The sequence below is a fragment of the Otolemur garnettii genome, unplaced genomic scaffold (assembly GCF_000181295.1).
Source record: "Otolemur garnettii isolate 467f Iridium unplaced genomic scaffold, OtoGar3 scaffold00018, whole genome shotgun sequence".
Taxonomy (NCBI): domain Eukaryota; kingdom Metazoa; phylum Chordata; class Mammalia; order Primates; family Galagidae; genus Otolemur; species Otolemur garnettii.
The window spans coordinates 6226914-6238004 of record NW_003852413.1 but is presented as its reverse complement, the minus strand read 5'-3'; the positions used below and the strand labels follow the sequence as shown (position 1 = coordinate 6238004).

The 11091-nt window shown below is 50.3% G+C and overlaps 1 protein-coding gene across 1 annotated transcript in view; it reads left to right on the top strand.

The window, feature by feature from the left end:
• Nucleotides 1–8333, top strand: part of SAP30BP (SAP30 binding protein) — a 46041-nt gene extending 37708 nt beyond the window's left edge. Inside the window, exons 4-10 of the mRNA XM_023511196.1 lie at nt 1059–1147; nt 3584–3675; nt 4412–4472; nt 5214–5265; nt 6089–6147; nt 7503–7587; nt 7895–8333. Of these exons, the coding sequence (XP_023366964.1) occupies nt 1059–1147; nt 3584–3675; nt 4412–4472; nt 5214–5265; nt 6089–6147; nt 7503–7587; nt 7895–8076 (620 nt within the window). The 3' untranslated portion in view covers nt 8077–8333. The remainder of the gene's footprint in view (nt 1–1058; nt 1148–3583; nt 3676–4411; nt 4473–5213; nt 5266–6088; nt 6148–7502; nt 7588–7894) is intronic.
• Nucleotides 8334–11091: the final 2758 nt, after the last annotated feature.

Below are 11091 nucleotides of genomic sequence, written 5' to 3'. Positions count from 1 at the left end.
AAAAAAAAAAAAAAGTCATGTTTTTTAAGTGTCATTTATGCACAAGGCAGTTTTTGGACCTTGTGGTTTGGGACCCCGAACCTCGGAAACCCTGGACTCTTTCCCCTGTAGCCTAGGCAGGTCAGCCTAAGAAGGGTGGCACTGGCTCAGCGCCTATAGCTCAGCTGCTAGGGTGCCAGCCACATGCACCAGAGCTGCCGGGTTTGAGCCCAGCCCAGGCTTGCCAAACAGCAATGACAGCTACAACCAAAAACTAGGTGGGTGTTGTGGCAGGTGCCTATAGTCCCAGCTACTTGGGAGTCCGAGGCAAGAGAACCTCTTAAGCCCAAGAGTAGAGTTTGAGGTTGCTATGAGCAATGGCATCACAGCACTCTACCGAGGGCAACATAGTGAGACTCTATCTCAAAAAAATAAGGGTAGCACTGAGCACCTCTCCGTTCCAGAGTCTTAAAGCTGGTCACATCGAAAGCTGATTGCACACATCTCTTCCTGACCTTGGGTCCAGGGAGTTAACACTGATTACTTAAAATTGTCCACAGTGCAAGAATTTACACCATGGGAACTGGCAAATGCTACGACCATGGCTCCTCCTCCCCCCACACACACCCCTCCAGTGAGTTATTAAACATTCTCCAGCACATTGCAGACAGACTCTTTCCTTAAATGTCAACACTCTGACTTGGCGGTATGTGTTCTTTACATTCTTACCTTCTGCCTGAACTCTTCCCCCAAGTTGGCACATGACTGACTCTCTCTGGTTATTTGATCTCAACTGAGATGACACCTCTCAAGATGCTCCTGAACACCTTGTTACTGTTTTCATAGCATGTATTCCCCCCTCCCCCAGAAACTTCCCGTGTGCTTGGGGGTTGTTTTGTTTTGTTTTGTTTTTGACAGTTTTTGGCCGGGGCCAGGTTTAAACCTGCTACCTTTGGTATATGGAGCCACTGCCCTACTCCTTGAGCCATAGGTACCACCCTGCTTGTTTGTTTATTGTCCATGTCTATCCCCTGTCCCAACCCCTCACCAACAGAATTTTCCATCTGTTCTCTCAACAGCCTCCTTTTCTGAAAGAGTCCGGAACATGTCACCTGATGAAATCAAGATCCCACCAGAACCCCCTGGCAGGTGTTCAAATCACTTACAAGTAAGCCCAAGGCTCAGCTGTTGAGACCCAGGCAGGTTAGGTAGCTGGGGGCTAGGTGTTTGCTTCGGTCTTACCTTTAGGAGGCCATGGCAGGGAGAGGATCCAAGACTTCTATAAGGAAACTGCTGGCTGGGGAAGAGCCCACCACCTGCTTACCTCCATTACCCTGATCTTGGGAATTGGTTCATTTACCCACTGCCACACCCACATATTCCATGTCCTGCTCCAGAGGCCCCCAGCGTACTCTCAGTGAGGCCCTGATCTTTTTTGGTTTTTTTCGTTTTCTTTTCTTTTTTTTGAGATAGAGTCTCACTTTGTCACCCTGGGTAGAGTCCTATAGCATCATAACTCACAGCAACCTCAAACTCTTGGGCTTAAGAGATTCTCTTGCCTCGGCCTCCCAAGTAACTAGGACTGTAGGCGCCTGCCATGACACCCAGCTATTTTTAGAGGCAGGGTCTTGCTCTGGCTCAGGTTGGTCTCAAACTAATAAACTCAAGCAATCCACCTGCCTTTGGGATTACAGGCATGAGCCACTGCGCCCAGCCTTGTCCTGATCTTTTCTACATGGCCCAGCTGACAGAATGGGAACTTCTCAGAATTTTGCTAAGGAACTGAGGGACTTTCTGAATATAAAATAAGCAAATTATAGAAATGCAAAAACATAAGCATTTATATGTATAAAATTCCTACCCTAATATCCTTAAAATCCCAATTCAGTAGCTTCTTGCCTAACAAAATCTTACAGACCTGATCTGGGGTTTTGAAATCCCAGAGATTTGGAGCTTTTAGTGAAGTTACTCCCTTAGGGGACAGCTAGGATTTCAGCCTCTATGGCACCCTGCTCTGTTTTTGATTCTAGAGCTCCCATTGGTTGCCTCTGGCTACACAGCAAGCCAGTGGTACCACCCTAACGGATGGATGACTAATGGGACCTGGGGCTGAGGAATGCAGCAGGCTGGGGAGGGCCAGAAACAGGACTGGGGACACAGCAGATTTCTCTTTCTTTCCCGGAAGTCTCCTCCCTTCGCTGAGTTGTCTACCTGCCACTACCCTCCAGGATCACATCACCCTTCACGCCAGATGACAAGCTCCAGCCTGTAAGAAGAACTACAGCAATCTGCCAGGCAGAGACAACCAACCACTCAGCCTTTGAATTCAGAATATTCTTTCTCCTTTTTAGATAATACTAATGGTAGAAGCCATGACATTTGAGCAAACATTTTAGTTCATCTGAGGTGGTAGAACTGATCTAATGGCCCAGGAGACACAGCCAAGTTGTCTGTAAGATCTGGGTTTGCCCCAGGTTGCCATGCTTCCTATATAAGGCTTCTGTCCAGTACCTTTGAAGATAGAACATTGAGGAAAGCAGTTTGTCATACTTGGCTTCTCTCTTCCCAAATTAATTGCTCTACAGATCTCTCTCTGCAATTGAGTGCTACATCCAGCCCATCTCAGTAGAAAGATCTGGCCTTCTGACATGGAGAGTGGATCACCTCTCCTGATATTTCCTAAAGGGGGTCACGTGGGACCTCCAGCCCAGCGCACCTCTTCTTAGAAGTAAAGTGTCCCAAATGTTTTCCTTCTGGAGAATCTGGAAAGTTAACCACCACTGAGGGGAGAGTTGCAGTGGGATCTTGCACTGGTGGGCACCCACCTTCCTGAGTAAGACTACTCTTCTCAGAGGTGGCTTCGTTTGGAAACTTGGGTGCTTTGGACCTCTTCATTGATGTTGGCAGTGTCAACACTGATGCCATTTACTTTGGGCCTCATCTCCGTGGGCTGGGCAGGACCCCCTTCCTGAGGACATCTGTGGCTTTGGCCACAGTAGGTAAGCCTGGGTCCCTGCCAGGTCATTCTCCAGTTTCCCAGTGAAGATCTGGGCAGCAACCTATGGGGGAGTTTTAATGAGAAATGAGCTCTTGACCCTTGACAAACTTCCAACAAATGACATTCTAGGAAATCTGAGAGACTAAACCCACAAAACTCTACTCCAGCCTTCCTCTAAAAGGACGTAGCCCTTCCCACGTCTCCATGACTCACAGATCTGAGGACTTAGCCCATGTTAATAGAAAACCAACATCAGTCCCTGCATATCAGCTATAATGCATTGAGCTGTTCTTTGGGTGATCCAGGAGCTGATTAGCCAGGTGGGGGCTTGTTTCTCATCTGCCCCGCGGCTTCTCTGCCGTGGCCTTTTTACTACTCAATGGACTAATCCTCCAAAGGGAGCCAGCAGGGATCAACGGTGAAAACAGACTTGGTTTATCTTGCTTGTACACAACTCTGAACAAAGGCTAGTTGAGAAAGAATTCAGCTAGAGGTAGGCTTCATATGGCTCTGGGGCCTCACCTTCATGCTCCATACAACTCTCATGACCGTAGGCTCAGACAGTGATCAGGTCTGTCATATACATACTCTTTTCTTCTTCCATAGGACAAGATTCAGAAGCTTTATGAGCGAAAGATAAAAGAGGGAATGGATATGAACTACATTATCCAAAGGAAGAAAGAATTTCGAAACCCCAGGTGAGTTTCTCATGAGCTTGTAGAGTCAGTTGAGTTGTTATTCATGTTGGCCCAGGGACCAGGTACCCCCAGGGAGGTGGTGAGAAGAGGCCCAGCTCAGATACCACTAAAGCCCAAAGGAACCATCACCTAGACTTGTCATTACACTAAGTCCCTACTAAACACAGCAGGATGTGTTAACCCAGCCAGAAGTTTGCTGTTTAATATCCAGGCTATGTAGAGTGGAAGCTGAGACACCTGGACTAGATTTGGGGAACCAGTCTTGCTCTCTGCCAAAGCTCATAACCTGTTAAGGCCTCAATTTCCTCATCTATACAATGGGAGAATCAGACTACACAATCCCTTTAGGTTCTCCTTCCAGTTCTAAAAAGTTGGTTTTTCCATACTGATGAGAAGTTGAGGACCAGAGCTGTGTCTGGGTCTTATTCTGCCTACTGCTCAATCCAGTGACACTTACCTAGGAAAGAGGGTGGCATGTGACAGTAAAGACCTACTTTGGCCCAGCCTACCACACTTGGCCATGCAGACTAAAGGTCAGAGACATCCAGATAAGATGCAAAAGGCAGCCATCACCTTGACCCCATACTTTTTCTGGCCCCTGGCTAGCAGTTGAATCTGCCTAGGAGGGTTGGGCCTCCCATCAGGAAGCCTCCTTAGAATAAGTGAGCTGGGTGGAAAGGTTTATGAAAGGGACAGGGGGAATGCCTGCTCAATATCTATGCTGTTCCACTTTCAGCATCTATGAGAAACTGATCCAGTTCTGTGCCATTGATGAGCTCGGCACCAACTATCCAAAGGTATGTCCTGCCTGCAGAGACTAAAAGGTGATGGGGTCCCCAGGGTGCTGGTCTTGCTCTGTGAGGTTTAACCCTGCAGCCACAGAAAGCCCTGTGTAGCAGCACAGCTGGTTGTAAAACACAGTGCCCATCTCTTTTGTTTGAGTCCCTTCTATTCTGAAATAGTATAGTAAAGAAATACCAGTGACAGGCCTGGCACAGAGGCTCATACCAGTAATCCTAGCACTCTGGGAGGCTGAAGAAAGTGGACCGCCAGAGCTCACGAGTTTGAGACCATCCTGAGCAAGAGCAAGACTCCATCTCTACTAAAAATGAAAAAATAGCTGGGCGTCGTGGTAGGCACCTGTAGTCCCAGTTACTTAGGAGGCCCAGGCCAGAGGATTGCTCAAGCTGTTGTGAGCTATGTCACCAGGGCACTCTACCCAGGGTAACAGAGTGAGAGACTGTCTCCAAAAACAAAAAAAAATGATTCTAGTGACAGACCTAGTCCCTGGCTCCTAACTGGTTGGGCTCCCTGCTCCTGCAGACCACCCTGGCACTGCTAAACAAGTACTTTATTGCTCTTGTGTTCTTAATAGCTTGCTAGTTACCCCTTGGCTAGAGACTACGGATGTCAACTTGAGCCCCTGTGTTGTCAGGAGTGAGGAAACATGGGAAGACTGGCATAAGAGACTTGGGTTTCAAAGTTGTTTGTCATCTGATTGTCCCCACTGACTACAGCTATTTAACTTCCTTTTTCAGGATATGTTTGACCCCCATGGCTGGTCTGAGGACTCCTATTATGAGGCATTAGGTATCCTTCCACCTCCCCACCCACCCACCCACCCACCCGTCCATGTTCCCATCTAGTCAGTCATTCAGGTGACACATATTTCAGGGTGTCCTCTAAATCAGGCCATGTCCAAGGGACTGGGTATAGTCACCAACAAGACAGATGCCTATCCCTGACATATAAGGCTTATGACATAGCAAACCTTATGATAGGGTCAGAGTATCAATGAGCAGTGGGAGTTGCCAGGTACAGGGGGACTCTCTGGCAAGCGGGGTCTCCTAACCTGGCCAAAGGGATGGGAAGGCTGCACTGGGACTTGAAGGGGTGTGGGCAGAATGCCCTGGGCAGAGGGGCCTGGGTTCCAAGGCGAGCAAGAGCATAGCCTATTCCTCAGGGACCTGTTAGGGAGAACTGGGGGGAATGTCCAAGGGTCTAATCCCTAGGCCATGAGGCCAGAGCCTACTCTACAGAGGTGTTTTATTTGGCCTATATGAGTTTTGTCTTCTTTAAATTTGTGTGAGTTGATAACATTTTACATAAAATTTGTAATTCTAACTTCTCTTGCTCAGTGGGAAGGTAGTCCACACTGCTTTCCTGCAAGGCAGTAGTGAGCTGGAACTGGGGGCAGCTGATTATTCAGACAGAGGACTAGCATCCCTCAGACCCCTGCTCCATGCTAACAAGGGAACAGCACTTCATTTCACCTAGTGCAAAAGGACAATAAGCCTGTGAGGGCCTCCAGTCTGTGGAAAAGAACGCAGGTATCAGAGCAGTGAGGGGACCAGGCTTTCTTGGCCCAGAACTGCTTCTGAGCTTTTGTTAACAGTTTATCTTGTCTTTGTAGCCAAGGCCCAGAAGATTGAAATGGATAAATTGGAAAAGGCCAAAAAGGAGCGAACCAAAGTAAGTGATGACAGACCTCCTAGCTGGAAAAGGCAGATGCGTGCAATGTGGGGATCCTGCCTGCTGCCCTGCCCTGGGCCTCCTGCATTGACCAGGCTGCTGGGCCTGTGGCCTCTTGCCTCTGCTTCATTCTTGGCGTCTTGTGGTTTCCCACATTGTATCTTCCACTCTCTTGCCACTGCAGAGCCCTGGTATCTTTGTCTCTTTTGGGTGGGTCATCAGTGCCCTCCCTGGCCTGACAGGACTGAGATGTTTTCCTTCTGAGAGTGCTGGCCCCCAGCTTGCCCCAATCTTATGAATTTTTGGCTTCCAGATCTGACCTCAGCTACCTGCCTGGGTGCTACCCTATAAGTCCTGTGTCCAGTGGCTGAGTGACTCCTCATTTTAGGACCCTAAGGGCTACATCTTCCTGAGCAGCATGGTTTAGACCAGGCATCCTCAAACTACGGCCCACATGCAGCCCGCCTAGGACATTTATCTGGCCCGCCGGGTATTTTTGCCACCGCTGCCTGTCTTGCTTAGCAGCCCGGGGCCCACAGTCCGGCCATTCAACAATCTGAGGGACAGTGAACTGGCCCCCTGATTAAAAAGTTTGAGGACCCATGGTCTAGACCCTTTAGGTAGCATCAATTTGGCCGTGAGACCAAACAGTGTCTCTGGACAATGTGCCTTTGTGACCAGAATCTCCGAGCAAGGGAGAGCACCAGGCACCAGGACACTGGCTCCCCCAACTCTGGTTGGGCCTGACCTCCTTGAGTAGCTGTGCCCTCTAGACCACTCTTCTCACTCCAAGCAGAGGGGCTGTAGAGTCTACATGTGCTGGCAGCCTTCTCACAGGTGCTGGCTTGGTGGGCCAGGAAGGTGGGAGCTGGTGAAAACGATAATTGGGGTTTCTCATTCTTAACCCTTGATTGAATCTCCCTTCTCTTTCTTTCCCTCTCCCTTCCAAACCCCAGGCTTGTTGCAGGGACGTGTCTGCAGCCCCTGGGGACTGGAGCTGTCCTTCCCCTGTGCGGGTGGGCACCACCTCCTCCTGGGTGTGAGGAGGAGGGGCCTGGCCAAACAGTTCTGGGCATGTGAGGTGGGAGGTGGACAGGGGGGTGCTGAGCGTGTGCAGAGACCAGGTGATGCTGGGAGGGACCCGATGCTGTTTGGAAAGCTTTTCCTTGAGTGGTTAAAAGCCCCCTTGGGCTCTTATTAGATACTTCTCCTTCCCCCAGACATCACAGCAGAGTTGATTTTTAATGGCTCCTTTGTATAGTGCCTAACTCCTGTCCCCTGGGAGCAGATAATGGTAAAAGAACGTGGATGCACAGCTTTGCCCAGGTCTGACTCTCCTCCCTCTTGCCTTCCAGATTGAGTTTGTGACGGGCACCAAGAAAGGCACTACAACCAATGCCACGGCCACCACTACCACCACCGCCAGCACAGCTGTTGCAGGTAGAAAGCGGCTAGTTCTAGCTCCACGAGGCTCTGCTTCCCGCCACACCACAGATGGAACAAGGGGTGTCCCTAGCTTGTTTGGGGGACAAGATACCACATGGCTCTGGGCCGAGGCCTGGTCTTGCTCTTTCCTGAGCTAAGACTTTAAGAACCACCATTGGAGTCTGGGGTGGGACTCAGTTCACTGGCTGCCCCTTGGGCCTTCAGGCCTTCTGGGCCAGGGCTTGCCAGCAGCCTGCAGGGATTGAAGGGTGCTGCTCTCCAATTGGCCATGACCCTGACTTCTTTCTCACTTTATCTCCAGATGCCCAAAAGAGAAAGAGCAAGTGGGACTCAGCCATCCCAGTGACCACGATAGCCCAGCCCACCATCCTCACCACCACAGCCACCTTGCCAGCTGTCGTCACAGTTACCACCAGTGCCAGTGGCTCCAAGACCACTGTCATCTCTGCTGTGGGCACAATTGTGAAGAAGGCCAAGCAGTGACATGAGGAGCTGCCCTGGGACTTGAAAGGACTGTGTGGCCCAGTGACGCTGCCCACTGGGAGGCACCACTTTGTATATTTTAGGACTGGGACCTGCTCCCCAGATGCAGGGACCTGCTCCCTGAAAGCAGCTGCCATGCAGCATTCCAGCTAGAAGGACAGTGCAGCACAGGAGGGCACTGTGGACAGCATCCATGCACCACTCACAGAGTCTCTTGCCCTATTAAAAGAGCCACGTTCTCATACCCTGGCATCTCAGGAGCATTGGCCTCTTACGGTCTGTTTTTAGGCAAATTCAAAAGCTCAAGTGTCACTCCCTCCATCTTCTCAGTTGGGATTACTGCCAGTGTGGTGACAGAAGCCTGGGGCTCTGCTCGGAGGGGTGGCCAGTGAAGTCACCATGTCATTCTCAGTGTGCTCCTCTTACAGGGGCAGGTGGGATCCCAGGGAGGAGTGAGACCCCATACTTCCCCATCTCCTGCCCTGATCCCAAAACCCAGCCAGTTCTCAGCAAAAGCAGGGGCCTCTACTCCCTTGGGTGCACTTGACACTCCCTACACCAGACCACTTCTTAGACACACCCAGGCTTTTGAAGTTGAGCCAGTTACCAGGAGGGCCGGAGTGAGATCCAGACTTGCATAGGGAGGGGAGCCATCTGTGCCTGGCCAAGGCTGTCCCAGCCCCTAAGTGCCCCTGAGCGTGGTCAGCAGGAGCAGAGCAATGAGGGATGAATCACCTCCGCTGCTGGGCCGCTTATTGTTTACGGGAAAGCCCTGCTCCTGGGAGGGCGCCTGCCACCCCACCCTTCCTCTGTGTGTTATCTCTGCCCCACAGCAGCCCCTAGGCAGCACCAGCAGCCACTGCCTCCTAAGGCCAAAACAGGTTTCCCAGCCACCACCAGCCTGAAAGGCCAGAGGGGACCTTTTTTACCTTTCTTGGTCTTTGGCGGCTCTTCTCTCCATTCCCTGGAAGGGCTGAGTGTCAGAGAAGGAAGCCGGGCTGTGTTGTTTCTGTGGAGCAGGTAAAGCTTAGATGGGTCCTGAAGTTGCTCCTGGTGCTGTTGTGTGACCTGAGGGCTATAATGAACTCTTCCCCTGAGGTCCTCAAAGTAAAAATTTGAATCCACCTGCCCTGTTCCCCCTTCTATACACCAAGCACTTCAGGAGGAGGTGGGACTCTGCATCTCTGGTGAGGGGCTGCTGCCGCTCATCCCTAAGTGGCCTACAAAAAGGCTTTTTGCTCTGCAGTCCCTGGGTGCCCCTCTCATTATCCAAGGGCACCACTGCGGAGGCTCTGTGGAAGGCAGTGTGGCTCAGTGGAAAGAGCAAATGTACAGTGGGCCCCCATGTCTGCAGACCCAGTCTAAAACAAGTTGTGTAGGGCCCTTAACCTCTGTAAGTCTGTTTTCCTTCTCTGTCATATCACAGAAATAAAGCTTCCTTAGATGGTTGTGAGGAAGATGATTCATGCAAAAGCTTCATAAACTGTAAGATACTCTACGAGTGTTTGTTGTTGGTCAGTGTTCTTGTTTTGGACCAAGGAAAGAAGCAAACTCAAGGCCTTCTCCCCATCTGGGGCTCTTTGGCGGGAGGTGCACACCGTGGGCAGGTCTCTTCCCTCTGCCCTTCACCCTGCTCTGGGCCCCAGTAGTGAGGTTCCCAGGGAGTTAGTTAACACAGGCTTAGAGCTGGGCAGCCCGGGCTGCAAGAGCTGTTCCACCTAAGAAGCCTCGCGAGTTCAATCAGGGTCTTTAATCCCTCTGAATTTTACCTGGGTTTTGTTTTTCTGGGGGAGGAGGGGTATAGAGATTGGGTCTTACTATGTTACCCAGGCTGGTCTTGAACTGGCTTCAAACCAACCTCCCACCTTTGTCTTCCAAAGTGCTGGAATTATAGGCCTGAGAAACTGGCCACTTTCCTTTAATCCTCTGTAAAATGGTGCCTGCCCACCTGAGCCCCATTGAGGATGGGCCACTGTGTGTCAACAATTGTTGAGATTGGATGTCCCAGGCACTGGGGACAAAAGTTGTGCCTGCTCACCAGGAGAGCTCAGTCTGTCCAAACTTAATGCTCTTAGGTGGTGCCTGTGGCTCAGTGACAAGGGTGCTGGACCCATATACTGAGGTTGGCAGGTTCAAACCTGGTCCCAGCCAAACTGCAACAACAAAAAAAAAACAACTGAATGCTCTCCACATCCTCTGACCCACTCACACATCTCCGTCTCTCCTCCTAGAGTTCTGATCTTGGGTGATGACATCAGGATTCATCCAAGTCCCAGCTTTGTACATGAAATACCCTGAAGATGCAGCTCAGGTGTTCAAAATCCCTTCCCAACCCCCAGGACGCCTAGTTGCTCCTTTCTCTGCTCTCAGCACTCTGTTGCCTCTGGGATAATGTTTCAGCACCTGTAACCTCTGCCCACACATTGGGCTGAGACCACTAGTGTCTCTAAGTCCTTGTGAGCAAAGGTAAAGCCGTGAATGCTGTGTGCCCCGGTGCCTGGCAAGAGGTGAATACTCAGATAATTGGGCAGATAGAGGCATGGAGGAAAGGAGAATTTGCTTGTCTTCCAACAGTGAAGTCCCTGCTTTTATGGTCCTTGTACTGAAAGTTCCCACCGCTCCATGCTCCCTGGTCACTGCATCACTCAAACCTTTGTGGCCAGATTCCAAAATGCTGTTGCAGATTGGCTGAAGGTGGCAATCTTGAGGCTCAGTGATGGCTGCAGGAGCGTTCATTATTCTCTCTAATGTTACAAATATTTGGAAAATTCTATAATAAAATTTTAAATGGCTATTGAGCTATAAAAAAGAACAAGGGATGTCTCCACGGACAGATTTGGAATGATCTTCAAGAGATTAAATGAAAAGTCAAGGTATGGAACAGTGCATGTGATAACACTCCCTTTTGTGTAAGAAAGGGATGAAATACAAAACAATACACAAGAGATACAAAAATCAGGCACGGCGCCTATAGCTCAACCGGCTAAGGCGCCAGCCACGTACACCTAAGGTGGC